Source organism: Salvelinus sp. IW2-2015, linkage group LG16, assembly GCF_002910315.2.
Source record: "Salvelinus sp. IW2-2015 linkage group LG16, ASM291031v2, whole genome shotgun sequence".
NCBI classification, from domain to species: domain Eukaryota; kingdom Metazoa; phylum Chordata; class Actinopteri; order Salmoniformes; family Salmonidae; genus Salvelinus; species Salvelinus sp. IW2-2015.
The window spans coordinates 32,173,803-32,197,932 of NC_036856.1; the positions used below are offsets into that span (position 1 = coordinate 32,173,803).

The following is a 24,130-nucleotide window of genomic DNA, read 5'->3' on the forward strand; positions in this document are numbered from 1 at the left end:
ATTTTAAAAATCGGAAATGATGGCTGGATTCACAAGATGTTTATCTTTCATTTGCTGTACACCATGTATTTTTCATAAATGTTTTATGATGAGTATTTATTATGCACGTTGCTCTCTGTAATTATTCTGGCTGCTTTGGTGCTATTTGTGATGGTAGCTGCAATGTAAAACTATGATTTATACCTCAAATATGCACAATTTTCGAACAAAACATGAATGTATTGATAACATGTTATAAGACTGTCATCTGATGAAGTTGTTTTTGGTTATGACTAATTATATCTCTTTGGTCGGTTTTGTGAAGCTACCTATGCGGTAGAAACATGGTGAAAATATGCCGTTGTGTGTTTGGCTATTGTGGTTAGCTAATATAAATACATATTGTGTTTTCGCTGTAAAACATTTAAAAATCGGAAATGATGGCTGGATTCACAAGATGTTTATCTTTCATTGCTGTATTGGACTTGTGATTTCATGAAAATATATTATAATGATATCCCTGTCCGTTAGGCTAGGCTATGCTAGTCAGCTTTTTGATGAGGATGCTCCTGGATCCGGGATGGGTATCACTGAAAGGTTAATGAAACCAGATGTTTCCATGACAACTCAGCAGCATTCAATTGAAACTCGAAAGCAGCGGTTACTTTTAAATGTTTTTTTTGTCAAGTATAATGCCTTTAAAAAAATATTACAGACAAGGTTAGTTCAAACAGAGTTTTTAAAAAAACTTTATTTTACCTTTATTTAACTAGGCAAGTCAGTTAAGAACAAATTCTTATTTCAATGACGGCCTAGGAACAGTGGGTTAACTGCTTGTTCAGTGCAGAACGACAAATTTTTCCTTGTCGCTTGGAGGATTCCTTTCGGTTGCTAGTCCAACGCTCTAACCACTAGGCTACCTGCCGCCCCACCCCAGGTTTAAGGACAGGTAGCAGCCATGTCACATACTGGAATAATTAGATTTTGTGAGCTTTGCAATGACCAGTGTTTGTAAGATAAAGCTTACGACAAAAGGAAACTGCTTAGACACACACACACACACAGGGCAGGCACACACACACGGGAGAGAAACAGCTCCACATTACTGTATGGTACCGTGTGTGTGAGTCAGACAGAGCCAGTTTGAGCTCTGTATGGTCTGTAAGTCTAGGTAAGGCTGGTCCGTCACGGAGTTTGAAGGCAGACTCATAACTCATCATCCTCAGCATTATGGCTCAGAGTTATTATGGTAGAGTTACTGCAGCTCAGAGAGCCTGAATATCTCTTACAGTCCAACTCAAGAAGACTAGTCTCCCTACCAGCCTGTCCTCTCACTCTAGACCCCCCAGAACTAACCCAACCCCCCCCCCCCCAGGACTTACCTAACCACCCCCCAGAACTAACCCAACCCCCCAGGACTAACCCAACCAACCCCCCAGGACTAACCCAACCAACCCCCAGGACTAACCCAACCAACCCCCCAGACTAACCCCAACCAACCCCCCAGGACTAACCCAATCACCCCACCCAGGACTAAACCCAACCACCCCACCCAGGACTAACCCAACCACCTCCCCAGGACTACCCAACCACCTCCCCAGGACAACCCTAACCACCCACCCCAGGACTAACCAACCCCCCCCCCCCCAGGACTAACCCAACCCCCCCCCAGGACTAACCAACCCCCCCAGGACTAACCCAACCCCCCCCAGGACTAACCCAACCCCCCCCCAGGACCTAACCCAACCACCCACCCAGGACTAACCCAACCCCCCGCCCCCCCCCCAGGACTAACCAACACACCCCCCCAGACTACCCAACCACCCCCCAACTAAACCAACCAAACCCCCCCAGGACTAAACCCAATCCACCCCCACCCAGGACTAACCAACCCCCCCCCCCAGGACTAACCCAACCCTCCCCCCCCCAGGACTAACCCAACACCCCCCCCAGGACTAACCACCACCCCCCCGCCAACCCCCAACCCACCACCCAGGTACTAACCAACCACCCCACCCAGGGACTAACCCAACCACCCCCACAGGACATTCCCAATCCCTCCATACCTCCATTCCCCAGTCCCAGCTGTGACATGTAGCCCGTGTCTTAGGTTTTTCCTGTCCCTTCCTCTCGCCAAGGAAACAAAATGAAATGGAAGGGGAAAAAGGACAGGATTTAAGGAAGAAGAGAGAAGTCGGTGTGTGTTGTGTGAGAGATACTGGCACATGGGATTTTGCTGAGTCTGCCGGTTTTCACGGCCATGTTTTATTGGACTTTCCGCGGGCCTGCAGGGCGAGGTTAAACGGCCACCGCCGCCCCATGCACAACGCACACACCACACACCAAACCCGACCGTCCTGTTGATGCTGCTCCAGTAAAGAACCACACATGAACATTAGGGCCAGTTAACAGAGCAGACCTGTCTTACTCAGCAGGTCATTAGGGCCTAGTGAACAAGAGCAGACTTTGTCTTACTTTAGCAGGTCATTAGGGTCAGTAACAGAGCAGACTTTGTCTTACTTAGCAGGTCATTAGGGTCAGTAACAGAGCAGACTTTTTCTTACTCAGCAGGTCATTAGGGTCATAAAGAGCAGACTTTTGTCTTACTCAGCAGTCATTAGGGTCAGTAACAGAGCAGACTTTGTCTTACTCAGCAGGTCATTAGGGTCAGTAACAGAGCAGACTTTGTCTTACTCAGCAGGTCATTAGGGTGCAGTAACAGAGCAGACTTTTGTCTTACTCAGCAGGTCATTAGGCCAGTAACAGAGCAGACTTTGTCTTACTCAGCAGTCATTAGGGTCAGTAAACAGAGCAGACTTTGTCTTACTCAAGCAGTCATTAGGGTCAGTAACAGAGCAGACTTTGTCTTAGCAGGTCATTAGGGTCAGTATACAGCAGACTTTGTCTTACTCAGCCAGGTCATCTAGTCAGTAACAGAGCCAGACGTTGTCTTACTCAGCACGGTCATTAAGGGTCAGTAACAGAGCAGACTTTGTCTTACTCAGCAGGTCATTAGGTCAGATACAGAGCAACGTATTGTCTTACTGCAGTCATTAGAGGCCAGTAACAGAGCAGACTTTGTCTTACTCAGCAGGTCATTAGGGCCAGTAAACAGAGCAGACTTGTCTTACTCAGCAGTCATTAGGCAGTAACAGAGAGACTTTGTCTTACTTCAGCAGTCATTAGGGTCAGTCAACAGAGTCCTCAGCAGTTAGGCATGGCATTTGTCTTACTCAGCATGATCATTTAATCTTTTCTTCCTTTTCACTCCTTTTTCTTTGTTAGTATTGTTTATTTTTTATTGCGGTCAAGTAGAACATAGCAGACTTTGTCTGCCTACATCAAGCAAGGTCATTAGTGGCCACTAAACAGAGCACGACTGTGTCTTACTCATGCACGCGCATTATGGCCGTCCAGCTAACAGTATGCAATGACTATTATCTTGTCTCTATCAGCAGCATTAGGCGTCAGTAACAGACCCGACTCTCTGTCTTTACTCATGAGCAGTCATTAGGGGTCAGACAGAGCAGACTTGTCTTACTCACAGTCATTAGGGCCAGTAAACAAGAGCAGACTTTTCTTACTCAGCGGTCAATTAGGGCCACGCAATAACGCGACGACAGACTTTGTTCTTACTCCCAGCAATGCCCATTAGGGTCGAAGTACATCGTCGCGTGCTTTGTAGCAGTGCAGCGACTTCCTTTACATCCCATGTTGCCCTTAGGAGCTGCAGGCATGATGCTTCTCTACGACCTCTCCAATACGAGAGAAGCTAGTAGCGCCTTAATCTCCCACATCCGTTCCTTTATTTATCTTACCCCTCCTGTAGAGACCAGCCATCGTCCGTCCTTTATATCTACCCCCCCCCTCCTGTAGAGACCAATCCATATACTACGTAGTCCGCCATGTATCTGACTTCCCACCCCCGCTATACGTTTATTCGTTAGAGACCACTGTATTCGTAACACTCAGTGGATCTAGCGTTTTGAACAAAAACCACACTACCTGCACTAGCCACAAAACATGCATGCACCCGTCAGTGGCACACACACACACCACCGTAGTAGACGAGGCTGTAGGGAGTGCTTATAGGACGGCGTTATTTGTTAAAAGACTTGGAATTGGAAACATCTCTGGAACAGGTATCAACATATAGAAACCACGTTAGACTCACCTTCCATGAATCCAATTCCACCACATACAGATAGAGCCCATCCTCCTATAGCTCCTCCCACCAGCCTCCTCTAGACACACACAAACACACCACACAGTGGTTTCTTTGATTAGCCCAAAGTAGTACAGGGTGCCAGCCCTGCTTGCCCCAAGTGTGTGTTTGTTTTTGTGTGCCTGCCCTAGCTCTGTCTGACCTGAGCGCGTGTGGAAAAGATTAGGATCTTTAGCTTTATTCATGGTTGGCATAAGGGGTTAGTATCCCTCCCTGTTTCCCTTATAGGCCTACACCTTCAGGCGGAGAGTCTGTGATAACCTGAGTTTAACGCTGACTTCAACAGGAAGTTTTGATTATGCGAGACTAGATTACAGTTCGAGGTGGGAGTCCTCGACCTAAGTTTCCATCTCCCCTAGTGTACAAGACATAATATCCTACACAACAGTTTGTAAAGTCAGGCACAGGGGGGGGATTCTAGTTACGACTGCTTACTCTCAGTATATCAGTCAGGGGTTCTAGTTTACATTGCTACCACCAGCATTATGTCGGGTTCTAGTTACACTTGCTACCCACCACAGTTATCATGTCAGGGTTCTAGTTCCACTGCTACCACACGGTTAACAGCAGGGTCTCTATACACTGCTCACCACACGTTAACATGTCAGGTTCTTTGTGTTTCACCGAACTGCTTAACCAACCTCAGTGTAAATCCAGTCAGGTTACTAGTACACTGCTACCACCACAGTTATCAGTCAGGGTTCTAGTTACACCTGCTCACCACAGTTTACATCAGCTCCGTGGTTCTAGTTACACTGCTCACCACCAGTAATCAGCTCAGCTGTTACTGTACCCAATCAGATCAGTTCTGTTACACTGCTACACCACAGTTATGTCAGCAGGTTCTGATATACACTGTGCTACCACACAGTTACATCGACTGGCTTCTGTGAATGTCAATCAGTATCATCACGTTCTCTAGCCTCCACATTGTACCCACTATAGTTCAGGGGTTCTCAGTTACATCTGCTACCACCACAGTTTCATCACAGGGTTCTAGTTTACACATGGCTAACCACCACAGTTCATCGTCAGGAGTTCTAGTTACACTGCAACCACACTATATACAGCAGGGGTTATGTTCCTGCTTAACCAGTTACAGGCAGGTTTAGTTCTGTACACACATTCTAGGTCTCTACACACGCCCACAGTTGTCAAGCAGTCTAGTTCACGCCGCCCCCACGTTCGTAGTTATCACTGCTAACCCACAGTTATAGGTTCTCAGTTACACTGTCACCTACAGCGGGTTCTAGATTAACACTGCTACTCATCCACAGTATCACGTCAGGGTTCTAGGTTAACTGCTACAACCCACAGTTTTATCAGTCAGGGTTCGTAGTTTACACTGCACACCCCGTTATTCAGTGCAGGTTCTTTTTACACTACAGCTTATCCACCCAGTTAACAGTCAGAAGCTTTTCTATGTTACACTGTCTACCACCACAGTATACCAGTCAGGATTATCTAGGTTACATGCTTATCTCACCACATGTATACACAGTTCAGGCGTTCTGTTACACTGCTACCACCATCGTTGACAAGTCAAGCGTTTCTAGTACACTGTGCTACACAACGTTAACAGTACAGTCCGTTACCTGCTACACTAAGTTTTATCAGAACAGGGTCTGTTACCTAGACCACACAGTTAATTCCATGTCAGGGTTTCTAGTTAACTGCTACCACCACATTATCAGTCAGGGTTGCACTTCCTCTACCACATGCCGACCTCAAACCACAGCACATCAGTCAGATTCTAGTACACTGCTCCCCCATCGAGAAAACCCAGCTACCGATATTCTCAACTCTAACACTGCTACCACCACAGTTTATCAGTCAGGCAGTTCTGGTACACGCTACGACCAACATTAGTATCAGTCTAGGAATTCTAGTTACTACTCTTGCACACCCTCCAACCAACAAGGTTAGTCACATGTAACAGAGTTTCTAGATTACAACTGTCCTCTACATCCACTATGTATCATCAGGGTTCTACCTTATACTGTCGTGATCTACCACCACAGTCCTCCGTAGTTCGAGGTCTCTAGTTAGCGACTGCTACCACCCTACAGTCTAATCTCCATCGAGTTCGAGTGAGACACTGTGCTGAACACACCAATCTAGTTATAACAGACAGGTTCTAGTTTAACACTGCTACCACCACAGTTAATCAGTCAGGTTCTATTACACCCATCTCGCCTACCACAGTAAACAAGGTTCAGAGTGTCTTACTTAAGTATTATCCATCTCGCATTTGAGCACGGCTGGTTCCAAGCCGACTAGCTTATCATCAGGTCTAGTACCACTGCTACCACCACCATGCTTAACAGGCAGGGTTGTTCACTAGTGATACACTGAGACGTACCAACAGCAGATGTTATCATGCAGGGTTCTAGGTTACACTGCACCACCACCAGTTAACATCAGTTCTAGTTACACTTAACCTACCATCATACAGTCAGTATCTAGTTCACACTGCTACCACCACAGTTAACAGTCAGGGTTCTAGTTACACTGCTACCACCACAGTTATCAGTCAGGGTTCTAGTTACATTGTCCAGGCCCAGTCTGTGGGATTTGTCACACTTTAAGTATGGGAAGTGTGTGTGTGTGTTAGTGTGTGTGAGTGCGTGTGTGCCAATGACATCAGCATGATGATAATGGCTTGATAAGCTTATTTTGCTGGTGACCTGGTTTGTAACACATACACAGTTTTTCTTATAACAAGTTAAAATGCTAATAAAGCTGAGATTGTACTTCCCAGTGTAAATGACCTGGTAGCTAGAGAAAGCATAGAAAGCAGCATAGAAAGCACCCAGGGCAGAGATGTTACTGCGTGGGTTGAGACACCATCACTCTGACACAAGGGACTTTCTGACATCTAGCTTCGCTTCATGACCACAAGCTATTTTCAAATGAAGATGTCAAAGATAATTATTCACAATTTTGATGGTTCCGTCTTGTAGTGAATAATGGAAAGCTTTGATGACAACCTTTGATAGCTTGTATTTCACCCTTAAAACTGATCAAATTTGAAAATGCAGTTTTGTTATTGTGATTTAGCATCAGTGTAGTTCTATAATATACAGCAAAGTTTTACATCAAATACTGTAAAACAATGCAGTGGTGACATGGCCATAAGCACACAACCCCCCGGCCCCACAACAACACAAAACACGCTTTAGTCCTCAAAATAAGTCTGTCTAGTGTAACTTTCTAGTCTACAGTCTGGTTTCCCTCAACCTCTAAAGCTGTTGCTTTTATAATGAAATAATTACTACAAATTTGGTGTGTGTTTGTGTGTGTGATTGGGTTCATGGGATTGTGCTGTGGCTAACTCCTCCCGCCTGCTCCTTGTCATGGCAACAGAAACACAGTAAAGAGACACGCCACTAGATAATTATGGTTTGGAGTCCCTAATACACAGCAACATGCGACTTAACTTTATAGGTCCAAGTGGCCTAGAACTCCACATCTGGGTGTCTATGAATGAGAACAGATAGGCTGTGGAGTACTGTGTTGTGTAAGCCCAAACTGGTGTAGCTCAACCAGATGTTTTTTTCACCCCTTGTAAATCAGCTTTCTTGTAACCTAAATCAATAATCACCAACAGTAAGACGGACATTAAACAGCCATGTCTCAGTGTAAAAGTAGCTAGTATAAAAACAACAGAAACAACAGAATAACAGAATTGCAAATAATTTGTTTGAATCTTCTATTTCTTGATCCTAGAATAGTCGATGTCTTCCCATTCTGATGTTCATCTATCTCTGAAGGTTTGCTGATTTATGCAGGCCTACTCTAAATATGAGAGGACAATGTCTAGAATTTATAAACAAACAGATGTTTAGACATGTTACGACATAATTACAGATGTCAACATTTTTCTGAACATAATTTTGAAGTTTTCATTGTTATTTACATTTTCATAGTTGCTTACGTATTATTTTAGTGTTTTCATAGTTTCATAAAGCTTTTGTGTTGGGTATCCTTATTATTACTAAATTCAACAAGACAGCTAATATAACGTTTACTGTCTAGGCTGCCATAACCCTTTATTTAAAGACCGTCACATTATTAGACATGACATTATAATATTCAGTGTTGCTATCACTCTATATCATTCAGTGTTTTCCTTGGATAAATGTGTGCAGGTAGTTTCACCATAGTTAGAGGCTGCAATGTTCAGCCAAACACCAAACCTCCTCCATATCTCACCACACACACACACACACACACACACACACACACACACCACACACACACACACACGACCCACACACACCACACACACAACACACAACACACACACACACACACAGAGAAGAGAGCAACACACCGCACAGAGAAAGCAATTAGAAGATAATTTGTTTTGCACGATACATCCACATGGTCTGGTCAAGAGAGCAGCAGCCACCCAGGCAGACAGTCGGCCCGCGGTCTGGCAGACTAAAACCACTCCTGCGGTACTCTTGACTGGACACACTCCCGTAGCAGGTCGGGTGGATCCTCTCATCTGTGTTTGTGTGTGTTTGTGTTGCTGCGTGGTCGTTAAGTGTGCATGTTGATGTGGTGGTCCTGCGTGTGTTGAGTGGTGTGGTGTTAGTACGGGCGTTTGTGTGTTATGCTGTGTGTTATGTGGGTGTGTTGGTTGTGTTAGTGCCTGTGTCACTGTTTAGTGCCTGTGTTGTTAGTGGCCGTGTTGTGTTGTCTAGTGCTTGGGTTGTTTTGCCTGTGTGTGTGTAGTGCGTGTGTGCTGTGTGGTGTTAGTGCTTGTGTTACTGCTGTTGGTGTGTGTGTGTGTGTGTGTAGTGGCCCTGATTGTGGTACTGTGTGTAGTGCCTGTGGTGTGTGTTAGTGACAGTGTGTGTGTGTTAGTGCGTGTGTTACTCCGTGTGTGGTTGTTAACGGGGGTGTTAGTTGCTCTGTTAGTTGGCTGTTGTGTTAGTGGCCGTAGGTTGATGTGTTAGTGCGTCGTGTGTGTTAGTGCTCGTGCTGTGTTGTAGGCCGTGTGTTGGTAGTGGGCGGTGCGTGTGTGTTAGTGCGTTGTTGAGTCCTGTGTCGTCTGTTGGTGTAGCGCGTCGTTAGTGCCGGTGCGTTGTGTGTTGTGCGTCGGGTGTGTGTTGTGGTGTGTGTTTTAGGTGCGTGTGTAGTTGTTAGTGCGTTGTGTGTTAGTGCGATGTGTTGTGTGTATGTGTGTTAGTGGCGTGTGTGTTTTCAGCTTGGGTTTAGTCGGGTGGTTAGTGCTGGTGCGTGCGTTAGTCTGGCTCACTCTACTGTGTGTGGTGTGCTGCGTGCGTTTAGCTGGCGTGTGTGTTAAGCGTGTGTGCGTATGGTGTGTGTCTAGTGCGTGTGTGTGAGGTGCTAGTTGTTAAAGTTCGTTGTGTGTGTGTTAGTGGGCGGTGTGTGTGATGTGTTAGTGCCGTGTGGCCTTAGTGGCGGATGCGTTGTAGTCGCGTTGTTGTGTTAGTACGGGGTGTGTTCAGGCGTGGTGGTTAGTCGCCGTGCTGTGTTAGGCGTGTGGATGTGGCGTGTAGTGCGGTGTAGTCGTGGTCGATGCTAAGTGTGGTGTTGTTAGTGTGTGCGTGTATTTTCTCCGAGTTGGGTTGTGAATGTGCTTCCGTCTGTGTGTGTGTGTGTTGGTGTGTGCGTGTGTTTAGTGCATGATGTTGCTGTTTGTGCCCTGACGTTGTTAGTCGCTGTGCGTGTGTGTTTCTTAGTGCGTGTGTGTATGCGTGTTAGTGGTGTTGGTTAAGTGGCGTGGTGTTATCGTGCTGTGTTATGCGGTGTGTGTTAGTGCGTGTGTGTGTATTTAGGTGGGTGTGTGTTATGGTGTGTTGTAGATTTGTCGTGTTAGTGCGGTGTGGTGTGTGTTGGTTAGTGTGCGTGTGTGTTAGTGTGTGTGTGTGTCATTGAGGTGTGGATGTGTTAGTGTGTGTTGTTATGGTTTGGTGTGTGTGTTAGTGGTCGTGGCCCTCTCATCTGTGTTTGTGTGTGTGTGTCTGCGGTGCTGTTAGTGCCATTGTGTGTTGTTCTGCGTGTGTATAGTGTCGTGTGTGTTTAGTGCGTGTTTTATGCGTGTGTGTTAGTGTGGTGTGTGTGTTAGTGCGTGGTGTGTTAGTGTCGTGTCTGTGTTTAGTGCGTGTGGTGTTACGTGTGATTGTAGTTATGTCATGTGTGTGTGTTAGTGCGTTTGTGAGTGTGTGTGTGTGTGTGTTATGGTGTGCTGTTAGTGGTGTGTGTGTGCGTTATGTTGTAGGTGGTGTGGTGTTAGTGGGATGTTAGTCGCGAGTGGTATGGTGTGTGTTAGTGCGTGTGTGTGTGATGTGTTAGTCGTGTTGCGTGTTGTTGTGTTAGTCGTGAAGCAGTCGTGTCGTGTGTCTTAGTGGTGTCGTGTTAGTGCTTGTCGTGCTAGTATGTGTTCGTGTGTGTGTGTGTGTGTGTGTGTGTGTGTCGTGTGTGTGTTGTGTGTGTTGTGTGTGTGTGTCGTTTGTTAAGTTGCTGTGTTGTGGTGGACCTAGACCTGGGTTCAAATACTATTTAAAAAACTTTATATGTGCTTGACTGAGCTTGCCTGTTGCAATGGGCCAATAGACTAGTCCCAAAACTGCAAACCTCACCCACTTGACACTCCACACGGACTGGAGCAAATGATCAAAGTGTTTGAAAGATTAACCTTGAAATAACCTGTACCCCCGCACATTGACTCGGTACCAGAAACCCCTGTATATAGCCTTGTTATTGTTATTTTGTTGTGTTAATTTTTATACTTTTTAAAACTTTATTTAGTCAATATTTTCTAAACTCTTTCTTGAACTGCATTGTTGGTTAAGGGCTTGTAAGTAAGCATTTCACGGTAAGGTCTACAGCTGTTATATTCGGAGCATGTGACTAATAAAATGTATTTGATTTTGCTTTGGGTATTTGAACCCAGTTCTAGTGGACCCAGGGCCAATGCAGCGACAAGGAGGAGGCAGACGGTCGCTGTGTGGCGGTGTGTTGCAAACGGTTGTGTTTCGATTGTCAGGCCATGACCTCGCTAATATTCTCTCCTCTTTCTGTTTTTGCCTCTCTCTCTCCCCCTCCCTCCCTCCCAGGAGCGAACTTCGTGACGCGTAAGATCAGTCGTTCTGTGGCGAAGATTCACCTGGGCCAGCTGGAGAGCTTTAGTCTGGGTAACCTGGACTCCAAGAGAGACTGGGGCCACGCCAAGGACTACGTAGAGGTAAGACTGGTGGAGACACTCCTACACAGACACACAAACACACAGCATTATGGGGGTAATGTTTTCCAAGATCATTTGAGGCCGAAATATGTGATCTGCATGAAGCCTCTTGTGATAGCCTGCCAAAATAGAAAACAGAGGGAGGAAAGGAATGAGAGGAGGGAGAGGGCTGCTTGCTGTGAGGCCACAGACAGCACTCCACTTTCCCACCACTCACCCATGTCCCAAAAACCCCTGAAACAGAGCATCATTGCTCCCCAAATGGCACCGGGCTCAGGCCAAAAGTAGTGCACTCTGTAGAGAATAGGGTAGATGTAGAAATATTGAGGGAATGTCTGCCTGGTGCTGTGAATGATGACAGAAATACAGTGTTTTTGTTAACATAATGGTGCCAGCAGGGAGAGGGGACTGGAGAGATGAAAGGAACAGTAGGCGGGAACCATGTCCACGAGCATAACTGGCCGTGAGTGTTAGCGATAGGTTAGTGCAGCCCGTGTGTGTGTGATAGTTAAGTGTTTGTGTGTTTGTCTCTTTCTTTATGAAGATGCAAAGCTTGGCGTGTTGCCATGTCTGACAGCAAGACTCCTCATGGTGGGGCGGTGGTGGGGGGTGACACTGATGAGGACTAGAGGGGGGGGGGGGGGTTTAACTGGAACTTCTCTGTGGGTCACTGCGTCAGAGCAGGGTGGGGCCCAAATTGCTTTTGTGGTGTCAGTCGATGCGTCAGTCATCCAATGTTCACAAGAGGATCATAGTCCCTCCATAGATCAGTCATATCCCAAGAGCAGTCATATCCCATGTAAACGACAGAGAAAGGAGAGCCAACACAACTGCTCTTTGGTTCCTTTCTGACCTCTTTGTTCACATTTACCATAGAACTGTGTAACCAACGGTTATGGATGAAGACTGTCATGAAAATAGAATAACAGTCATAATCGTAAAAAGAAAACGACATCATTTTGATATTTATTGGTGTGGAACAAACAGCGGACTGAAGATGCGACTGCCGGGCATTCTTGTGGTTTAGTGTAACATGGACGCTATGCCTCTACTGCCATTCATTCTAATTAGACTGGTTTGGATTTTTCCCTGACCAATATGGCTGCCATTTTCACCCCATTCTGGAACTTTGAGGGTCTATGACATAGCCCATCAAGTAATTTAATATGATCTCTATGATAAAAACATAGAAACGTTTATTTTACATTCATTTACTTTATTTAAATATGAGCTATCCTGGAAACCCAGTGACTGGTTCTGATTGAATAGGTCTAGTATTTGCATGTATACGGTGAAACTACTCATTGTATATCTGTGTGTGCGCGTGCTTGTGTTTGTGTGTGTCTACCCGGCTCCTGTCCGGGACACCCTGGTTTGAGACACTCCAGGTTTCCTGTGGGAACGTCAGCATTCCAGGTCTGGTGAATCACTCACCTCTACGCCATGCCGCTCCTGTGTTGGAAAGCCGGATTTTTGGGAAGTCAAACAGAACAGAAGCCGGCCGAGGGACTGAGGAAAACTGTGGTGGAGAGGGGAGGATATTGGGAGGAGAGGGGGATGGGGGAGAACAGACGAGTGTTTGTAGGACTTTATACATTATGTATTCCCTGCTGAAAGTTATACTCCACCCTGCTAAATAACATGCACACTCACACCATATACACCTCTCTCTTTCACAACTCCCTCTCTCTCTCGGCCTCTCTCTCGCTCTCTCTCTCCCGTCCTTCACCTCCTCTCTGCTCCTCCCTCCACTCCCTCTTCTCTCTCTCTCTCTCTCTCTCTCTCTCTCTCTCTCTCTCTCTCTCTCTCTCTCTCTCTCTCTCTCTCTCTCTCTCTCTCCCTTTCCTTCAAATCTCTCTTCTCTCATTTCTCTCTTTCACTCTCTCTGTTTCTCAGAGTCACTAAGAACACACATTAAAGGGACATAGTGATGTCTTTTGTCCCTGGTGTCAGCAGTACATTACCATGGCGAAGTCGAACAACAGGCAAAGTTTCAACAAAGCCATGTGTTCTCCACTGTGGGTGTCTCTCTCTCCTCTCCCTCCTCCCCTCTCCCCTCTCCCTCTCTCTCTCTCTCTCTCTCTCTCTCTCTTCTTCTCTCTCTCTTCTCTCTCTTCTTCTCTCTCTCTTCTCTCTCTCTCTTCTCTCTCTCTTCTCTCTCTCTCTTCTCTCTCTTCTTCTCTCTCTCTCTTCTCTCTCTCTCTTCTCTCCTCTCTCTTCTCTCTCTCTCTTCTCTTCTCTCTCTCTTCGTCTCTCTCTCTGCTCTTCTCTCTCTCTCTCTCTCTCCACCCAGGAGGAGCAGGGAAATTGCCTCTAATAGTGTGTGGATGAATTTGTGGTGGCAGAAGGGGTGTGCAGTGTGTCTGCACTAACAGCATCTGAAGCCCCGTGGTCGGGTGTTAGCTCACCAGCCATATCCAGTGTCTCACACACACACACACACACACAGCCCTGAATGGAGCGTTTAAGGGATGGGTCTATGACTGGTCTTTTGTGTGGCCGACTCCTTTCTTGTTGAAACAGTGAATAAAATCATTGAGCTTATCGTAACCTGCCTTCACTTTTAATCTGGTTTAGAATCAAAATACGGAATCGTTAGAACAGGTCTGCGAAATGAAACATATGTTTGATTACTTCATTTTATTGGTTCTTCTAAACGTACAGGAACCCACACAGGGGGCACAGGAAACTAAAACTTACACACACACACACACACACACACACACACCAAATCACATTCCCACACACATATTGATCTGGTCTGAGAGCAGGAGAAGAGGATGTTGGTGTCAGTCATCTTTACTCTGCCCTGTATCTTTCCTCCTCTCTTTGGCATGGGCTGTGTCTCTCTGAGTTAGCCTGGGGGTGTGGCTTATACAGGGTACAGCACACCTTGTTGTCCAGCTGTTTTGATGTTTGTGTTGTCCTGGTTCAGTCTCTGCTTCCCTATCCTAGTGCCCTTATTTGGCCATCACCCAGTCCCCAGTGGTTTCCCTCACTGACTCTGAGGCGATACTACTGCTTCTGCTGCTGTTGTGGGCTAGAGGGGTGAAACTAGCATGTTCCCTGACCTGTTTGTGCTGTCTTGCCAACTCCTACAGTCACTGTAATGCCAAACGTAATGCTCTGGGACCAGGCTAGTTTGGAACTGTTGCGAGATGAGTGTAGCCTAGCCTCTATCTTGCCCCCGCCCCTCCCTGAAAACTCCCTTCTGCCACCAATATGGAGAAAAAACAACAACAGTTACAACACCTCATTCTTTTTTTGTCACGCTCTGTTTGTTAAATTGAACCTTTTGATATTTACTTACGTGTTGCAGTGGGTCTTGCAGCGCTTGGTGTGGCAGTAATGTGTGTGGCAGTAGAGTTTGACGCAGTACTGTGTGTGGCATGCAGGCGTCATGGAGGATACAGGACAGCCTGTCATTTTTCACCTCTGTCTTTTAATTCCCTGAGCAGCTGCCTCTATGCAGTAATGGTTACAGATGAGGCTAATTAGCCGATCAGGCCCAATCACAGATGATTAATGAGGGCAGCCGGCCATTCATCACACATTTTTGGCAGCCAGGTGACAGTGGGGGCGTGGCCAGCAGAGTAGACAGGGTAGGGTACAGTAACTCCTGTTCTGTTCCAGCGGGCATCATGCCAACCACAGACCCTACTATATATTCTCAGTGGAGCCCCATGGTGGGATAGGAGGGAACTGCAGCTCTTGCTCAGTACCCCATTTTCCATGCTATAGAGACAGTATTTTGGTGTGTGTGTGTGTGTGTGTGTGTGTGCACTTGCCTATGTATGTCTGTAAGCATGTGTGAGGCAGTGTGTAAAGCATTCTGTGGTGGTTTGGGGGGCTCAGTAAATACCTTCACTTTGACTGTAACACTTTTATAAACACAGCTGGACTGGTAAAGAAGGGATGGGGGAACTGGTGGGGGGGTGAGGTTTCATCCCATGGGCCTCTGCACCAGACCTAGCACCCCTATCCACCACTCACTCCCCTCTATGCCCTGGCATAGGCTAATCATACCAGCATGCATGATATCATTTAATCTCTAAGGCGTGTGTGTGTGTGTGTGTGTTAAAGATGGGGTCAGTTGGAAGAGGGTAGCTTTTTAGGAGTTTCTCTCAGTGCTCATGTTGTCTTGGCATCCCACACAAGCAGGGTAAATAAGCAGGTGTGCGTGCGTGCGTGCTAGTCAGGGGTGTCAATGCAAGTCAAACTTAAAGGGAAACTTCAGGATTTTGGCAATGAGGCCTTTTATCTACTTCCCCAGAGTCAGATGAACTCCTGGAGACCATTTATGTCTCTGTGAGCAGTTTGAAGGAAGTTGCTGACATAATTGCTAACTAGTGTTAGCACAATGACTGGAAGTCTATGGTATCTTCTAGCATGCTTGCAGATACCATAGACACAGATAAAACAATGAGACAGATATTTCACCGGATGTATAAATGTGAAGTATCCGCTTGGCGTTTCCACTCACTACCAAATATGGTGGTGAGAGGAAACCCAGTGGCCGCGATATGGATTTTGGTCGACATTTGATCTCAATAAAGTTTTCTGTTTCCAAAACTATAATCTCTTACGAACAGAGTGGGCTACGTTTTGTAGACTTTACCCTTTGTCAAAGTTTTWAAAAAATGGTGTTTAGGAGTGCATGGGCAAAATTAGTTATTGCACATATGCACTTCACAGAGTAGGCGTTCCCTAATGGAAATATGCAAATACATGCTAGAACTCGCCAATAGGCTCTCGCTATCTCGTGCTTGGCTTCCCACCTCCTTCTTGTTCTGCCCAGTAGGAGTAATTTGCTCCCCTTGGAAACGACAGTGCTATAGACTTCCAGTGCCAACGCTAGTTAGCATTGGCTTGCGGAACTACCTTTACCTTCCTTCATACTGGATGCAGAGACCTGAAAAGGGTATCTAACTCTGGAGAAGTAGAGAAATGGTCTCATTGCCAAAATCCTTAAGTATCCCTTTAACCTGTGGCCTTAGCAGCAGCTCAATAAAGCAGGGTCTGCCCCTGTGGCTCAGGGCAATACAAATACACACTGAATCCCCACCTCCAATCTTCAACTACCCCCTAACTGACCAAATCACACACTGAGTCCKCCCACCTCCAATCCTCAACTACCCCCTAACTGACCAAATCACACACTGAGTCCCCCCACCTCCAATTCTCAACTACCCCCTAACTGACCAAATCACACACTCACAATAACACCTAATCAGATAAGACATGTTTTAGCAGCTCAGTCATTACATGTCTGACACATGAGTTAACAAAATGAAACTCCTCCTTTGTTTTTTTCTTTGAGTTATCTGTTATTTATCTGCCAGAATGATTTGATTGGTTTGGAGAAGTGTAATTATGCAGTTCCAGAGCCAATAGCAAATGTTGTATTGTTCTAGTGTTCAGAGCCATGGATGGCATTGTACTGGAGGAGCGACAGACTCTCAGGTAAGACACACACGGCTTCTCTCTTGATTTGTGTGTGTGTGTAACATTTGTTGATCTCTCTCTCCATTTTCTCTTCTGAAAAAGGTGTTGCAGGTATAGCTTTTGTGTTGCAGGTATAGCTTTTGTGTTGCAGGTATAGCTTTTGTGTTGCAGGTATAGCTTTTGTGTTGCAGGTATAGTTGTGTTGGCAGGTATAGGTGCTTTTTTGTGTTGGCAGTATAGTTGTGTTGCAGGTGAGCTTTTGTGTTGCAGGTGTTGTTTTTGTGTTGCTTTTGTGTTGCAGGTGTATGTGTGTGTTGCAGGTGTATGTGTGTGTTGCAGGTGTAGCTTTTGTGTTGTATGTGTGTGTTGCAGGTGTAGCTTTTGTGTTGCAGGTGTATGTGTGTGTTGCAGGTGTAGCTTTTGTGTTGCAGGTGTACGTGTGTGCTGCAGGTGTAGCTTATGTGTTGCAGGAGTATATGTGTGTTGCAGGTGTAGCTTTTGTGTTGCAGGAGTATATGTGTTTTGCAGGTGTAGCTTTTGTGTTGCAGGTGTATGTGAGTGTTTTGCATGTCTGTGTGTGTGTGTAGGCCTGTGTGTTTTTGATCTGACTTTGTCATCGGGTGCGGCGGCAGCCCAGTGCCAGTAAGTGGTGGTTAGTGGTACATGTATGTCAGCTTTGCATGAACTGCTGCCCTGGGGGTGTTTTTTTAGAGGGGGGACCAGTCACAGGAACACACATGTTGGAAACGTGAAGTCCACATTCAGACCAGAACCCCCACCTCCGACTCTCTAACCCCATACCACAACACAATCAGCGTACTACAGTGGGAGAGTTAGGTCTGAATACATTATGTTATTACATAGTATTACATGTATACACACTGAACAAAAATATAAACACATCATGTAAAATGTTGGTTCCATGTTTCATGAGCTGAACTAAAAGATCCCAGAAATGTTCCATATGTACAAAAAGCGTATTTCTCTCCAGTTTTTGCAGATATGTGCTTACGTCCCTCTTAGTTAGCATTTCTCCTTTGCCAACATAATCCATCCACCTGACAGGTGTGGCATATCAAGAAGCTGATTAAACAGCATGATCATTACACAGGTTCACTTTGTGCTGGGGACAATAAAAAGCCACTCTAAAATGTGACGTTTTGTCACACAACCAATGCCACAGATGTCTCAAGTTTTGAAGAAGCGTGCAATTGGCATGCAATTGAATGTTAATTTCTCTACCATAAGCTGTCGTTTTTGAGCATTTGGCAGTACATCCAACCTGCCTCCTAACCACAGACCACGTGTAACCACGCCAGCCCAGGACCTCCATGTGGGTTTGCATAGRCAAAGAATGTATGTCAGAAACCATCTCAGAGAAGCTCATCTACTTGCTCGTCGTCCTCACCAGGATCTTGACCTGACTGGCAGTTCGGCGTCGTAACTGACTTCAGTGGGCAAATGCTCACCGTTGCTGGCCGCTGGCCAAACTGTCGTGCGGGCATGCGGTTTGCTGATGTCAACGTTTTGAACAGAGTGCCCCATGGTGGAGTTATGGTATGGGCAGGCATAAACTATGGACAATGAACACAATTGCATTTTATTGACGGCAATTTGAATGCACAGAGATATCGTGATGAGATCCTGAGGCCCATTGTTGTGCCGTTCATCTGCTGCCTTCACCTCATGTTTCAGCATTATAATTCATGGCTCTATGTCGCAAGGATCTGTACACAATTCCTGGATGCTGAAAATGTCCCAGTTCTTCCTTGGCCTGCATACTCACCAGACATGTCACCCATTGAGCATGTTTGGGATGCTCTGGATTGACGTGTACTACAGTGTTTTCAAGTTCCTGCCAATATCCAACAACTTCACACAGCCATTGAAGAGTGGGACAGCATTCCACAGGCCACAATTAACAGCCTGAGCAACTCTATGTGAAGAAGATGTCGCGCTGCATGAGGCAAATATTGGTCACACCAGATACTGACTGGTTTTCTGATCCAAGCTCCTACTTTTTATTAACAGTATCTGTGACCAGCAGGTGCATATCTGTATTCCCAGTCATGTGATATCCATAGATTAGGGCCTAATGAATATATTTAAATGTTCTCATTTCCTCATATGAACTGTGACTCAATAAAATCGTTAATTGTTGTATGAAGCGTTTATATTTTTGTTCAGTGTACATATTATTCACTATATGGTATGTATTGGGAGTCAATAAAACCTAGTTGACCATTTTAACCATTTGCCTACACAAGAACAGTTACAGACTGCCTAGAGAAACAGTGAAGCTTTATGAAGAGATTTATTGAAGAAACACAACAAATAAATCTGATAAAGACCTGTGGGTGGGAGGGAGAGAGGAACAGAGGACATAGAGAGTAGTGGGAGATGTGATGTGTTTGAGTTAGGAGGTGAAGGGGTGTCAGTTGAAATTCTCAGGGAGCATTGCCTCTGATTATAAACATGGAGTTAAGTACCAACGGATTAAAACGGGGGGTCACGGGGGTCAGATGAGCCAGCCAGGCAACAGAGGGAGGATTGGAGCTGACTGTGGTGTTTAATGGATGAGGCCTACAAAGCCTTCTCGTTCGGAACTGTGTGTGACATAACTGTAATTTAAGACCGAGAAGGAAAGACAAAAATAATAAGAGCGATAGGAGGAAGAAAGAGAGAGTTCAGAGGATATCCAGTCTCTCACAGAGATTGATTGGTTCCAGTGATGGACAAATGGCTCTAAGGTTTCTCTGCTGATGGCGCTTTGACCCCGGTTGCTCAGTCGTTGTGGCAGTGGCGGAGGCTTGGTTGGTTGGGACTGGGCTGGCTGTGTGTCAATATGTCTGCCAGAGTTTACAGACAGAAACCTGACTCTGGATGTGTCCTTAGCTCTGGAGTGAAATTCTGAGATTGACTCTCTCACTGTCTGTCCTTAAATGTACAGTATGAAAAACTCCCGTCTATGTCTGTCTGTSTCTGTCTGTCTGTCTCTGTCTGTGTGTGTCTGTCTCTGTCTGTGTGTGGCTGTCTGTCTGTGTGTGGCTGTCTCTGTCTGTGTGTGGCTGTCTCTGTGTGTGTCTGTGTCTGTGTTTGTCTCTGTCTGTCTCTGTCTGTGTAGTTTGGCAGTGAAGTGTTGTGTGATTGGCTGTGGGACTTGGAGCTCTTGTGTAATTGCCTGGGAATCTGATAACGTCTGATTGGGTGTCAGAGGTTAATGTCTGCTTACTGGGGGAGACGGGAGTAGCAGACAGTTTCACTGAAGTATTGAGTGAAGGGGAGGCTGATTGGGCTGTGTGTGTGTTGTAGTTTTTATGGTATTTGATGGTTTCTCTTTCTTTTTCCTCTGAAAAGTAGGGCTATCATCCTCCTCAATGTCAGCTATTGTATGTCCCAGTGGTCAAACGCTCTGTGCGGCAGAGTCTGGCTTGTTATTCTGAATATGATAATTATATATCGTTCACAAATGCTGCTGGCCTTGCAGTCACTTTCTGCTCTATTGGGAACCAACAGGAATGTGCTAGGGATATAGGGTCTCTCTATGTCTCTGCTGTCATGGGGATATTATATGGAGGGGAATCAGATGTGCTAACAAACACACGTGATAACATCCCACTGAACTGGAATATTAGTACTGTGTGTGTGTGTGTGTGTGAGAGAGAGAGTCCTCACACTGGCAGCTGGCTGTCTCTCAGACTGACAGGGCTAAGCTCTTCCCTGCTGTGTTGAGGATGAAAGCAGATGCTCTACTCTGTGTAACTTGAATCCTCAGCTTTCAGATTGACCTAGCAGGGAATTTTCCTCCACAGTCACACAGGGTGAAGCAGACAGACAGAAACTTCAGATACCTCTGAGTGTCAGAACCTCTGTTCTGTCTTGTTTTTACATAGAGAAAAGCGTATGACTCTGCGTAAAGATCTACTCTGTAGTGTCCATAGGTTGATAATATGTTCAAAAAATATATTCTGACACTTGTGTTGAGCTATGTATTTTTGCTAGGTAAATATTGAGTTCTTTAATGTCAGTTTGGGGCAGGAAGGTTGGGGTTGGGACAGCATTTTAGTGCATGTTTCTGTGTTCTGTTGTCAGCTGATCTCTAGTGTGGTTTTATGGGTTTTATAGACCTCTGAACCTTTCACCTATTACTAACTGTCAGGGCAAGGAGATTGAGGCTGTAACCTCATATAAATATCTTGGAATTTTAATTGATGACGGCCTCTCTTTTAAATTGCATATTCAACAATTTACAAAAAAATTGCAGCTGAAATTGGGATTTTATTTTAGGAATAAGGCCTGTTTTTCTTTTGAAGCCAGAAGGAGGCTAGTATCAGCTACATTTATGCCTTTACTAGACTATAGGGATATTTTATATATGAATGCTTCCGCTCAGTGTTTGAGATCAATTGACACCCTTTACCATGGCACTTTGAGATTTATTTTAAACTGCAAAACCCTTACGCACCACTGCACTTTGTATACCAGGGTTGGCTGGCCTTCTCTAGTCACTCGTAGGCTCAGTCACTGGTATACTTTTATTTACAAAGCCATTTTGGGTTTACTACCTTTTTATTTGGGCATTTTTATTGTTCAGAAATGTGGTGGGTACTCTCTTCGTTCGCTGGACTTTATCCTGCTAACTGTTCCAAATATCCGAACTGAATTTGGTAAAAGGGCTTTTATGTACTCTGCGCCATCGTCTTGGAACGCCTTACAAAATACTTTTAAACTGGAAGAACTTGTCCCGATTGGTATTTTTAAATCACTGATGAATGATCTTGAGACTGATTCCCTGACCTGTCAATGTTTTTAATTTGCTGTTTTTGATATTGTTATACTCTTGTGAATTCTATGGTTTTTACTAGATTACTTGTAGTTTTTCATGTTGTTTGTCTGTAATTTTTGTAATGACTTGGTGCTGCCTATCTTGGCCAGGACGCTCTTGAAAAAGAGATTTTAAATCTCAATGAGCCCTTCCTGGTTAAATAAATAAAGAATAAAAAAATGGGGGTGGGGGTACATGGGGGGGATGGATCCCACACAGAGTGGATCCTTGGGTTACCTCCCACCTGGACAGGAAGAACTGATAGGGGGGAGGAAGGGAATGGGGTCTATGTGAGGCTATGAGTAGTGATGAGTAGTGGGGTGAGGGTGTGGACAGGGTTAGTGTGGGGATCCCACAGCTGGCCATGTGAAGCAGAGACACTCTGAGTAGGAAGCACAAGTGTGAGAGCCTAGGTGTGTGTGTGTGTGTGTGTGTGTGCATTCACATGTGTGATGTCACTGGTGGGCATGGGCTAGCTTAACAACAAGAAGGCACCAGAATGTCAGTGTGTCTGCTTTAGTAGTTATGATGGGTGATCTCTTAAATCTGGACTGTGCCAAGGAGGTTGGTGTTGCTGTTGAGAGTGTGTTCTGGTTTAGTTGGTGGGAGAGTAATAGTGTGTCCTAAATAGCACTCTATTCCTCAAAAGGTGAACTACATAGGGAATTGGATGCGATTTGGGACACATCCCGGTCTCCTTTTCACTGGTTAATTGGCAGAGGAGTCAGACTGACTGTTTGGGACTGGAATGTCTGTGACCTCGCTCTCCCTCGTTCTTTCTCACTTTCCCTGGCCCTCCCTTGCTTTCTCTTGCCCTCCCTCGCTCTCTGTTGCCGTCCTCACTCTCAAACGATGTCAAGTGGCTCGTGGGAAGTTCTCCTCCCGGAGAGAGAGAGTGTCAAACAGTCAGCCAGGTCAAATATCACAAGTCCCAGCTCCCATGCACATCTCTCTCTCAACTCTCTCTCTCATATCTTTCAACTCTCTCTCCCTCTCCCAGAATGCTGCTCCTCTCATTCATCTCTCTCTCTCCCAGAATGCTACTCCTCTCATTCATCTCTCTCTCTCCCAGAATGCTACTCCTCTCATACATCTCTCTCTTTCTTGCTTCTCTCTCTCCAGAATGCTTCTCCTCTCATTCATCTCTCTCTCTCCAGAATGCCGTACTCCTCGTCATTACATCTCTCTCTTCTTTCTCTCTCTCTCCCAGAATGCTGCTCCTCTCATTCATCTCTCTCCTCGCCCAGAATGCTGCTCCTTCTATTCATCTCTCTCTCTCCTCAGAATGCGCTCCTCTCATTCATCTCTCTCTCTCCCAGAATGCTGCTCCTCTCCAATTCATCTCTCTCTCTCCCAGAAATGCTACTCTCTCATAATCTTCCTCTTCATTTCTCTCTCATCCCAGATGCTACTCCTCTCGAGGTTCAAGATTGTGCTCCTCTCTCTCTCCCCAGAATGCTGCTCCTCTCATTCATCTCTCTCTCTCAGAATGGCTGCTCCTCTCATTCATCTCTCTCTCTCCCAGAATGCTACTCTCTCATTGCATGCTCTCTCTCCCAGAATGCTACTGACTCTCATTCATCTCTCTCTCTCAGAATGCTACTCCTCCTCATTCATCTCTCTCTCTCCCAGAATGCTGCTACTCTCATTCATCTCTCTCTCTCCCAGAATGATAGCTCTCTCATTCATCTCTCTCTCTCCAGAATGCTACTACTCTCATTCATCTCTCTCTCTCCAGAATGCTTACTCCTCTCATTCATCTCTCTCTCTCCCAGAATGCTACTTCCTCTCATTCATCTCTCTCTCTGCTCAAGAATGCTACTCCTCTCATACATCTCTGGCTTTCTTTTCTGATTCCAATTTTCAGTGACTTTTCTCCCGGTGACTCAGCTGACTGTATGTATAGGACACCCACACACAGCCCTCTTACAGTATACAGGGAGCTATCTGTAGCACTGAGCGTGGCAGAGGCTGTGTTGAAAAGTCCAAACAGCCCTGATGGGTTTAATGTAATGGAAACATTGGTCTGGGTCACAGCACTGAACGCCTGTCTTCCTCACTGAGCCAAATGCTTCCTCATGTTGTCTGTTTTTTGTATTACCTCCATTGGGAGATCTGCAACCACAGCACAAGCTTGGGAAAATTACATTACCACTGGGCATACATCCCCAAACACCACACACACACACACACACACAACACACACACACACACGTTTACAATATTAAACTGGGTAGCCATATTGACAAGCTGCACACATACTGTGAAGGGTGCACACTTAGGTAGAGCTGGCTGTTTCCCCTCACACACTCACTCCCTCTCTCTCTCTCTCTCTCTCTCTCTCTCTCTCCTCTCTCTCTCTCTCTCTCCTCTCTCTCTTCTCTCTCCCCTCCCTCTCTCTCTCCCCTCTCTCTCTTCGTTTATAGAGTCCCTG

At 45.7% G+C, this 24,130-nt stretch overlaps 1 protein-coding gene across 2 annotated transcripts in view; it reads left to right on the forward strand.

Moving 5' to 3' along the window:
* Window positions 1–24,130, forward strand: part of gmds (GDP-mannose 4,6-dehydratase) — a 258,314-nt gene that overhangs the window by 103,882 nt on the left and 130,302 nt on the right. For both annotated transcript variants that reach the window (XM_070447666.1, XM_070447667.1), the window contains one exon: window positions 11,299–11,426. In XM_070447666.1, the coding sequence (XP_070303767.1) occupies window positions 11,299–11,426 (128 nt within the window). The remainder of the gene's footprint in view (window positions 1–11,298; window positions 11,427–24,130) is intronic.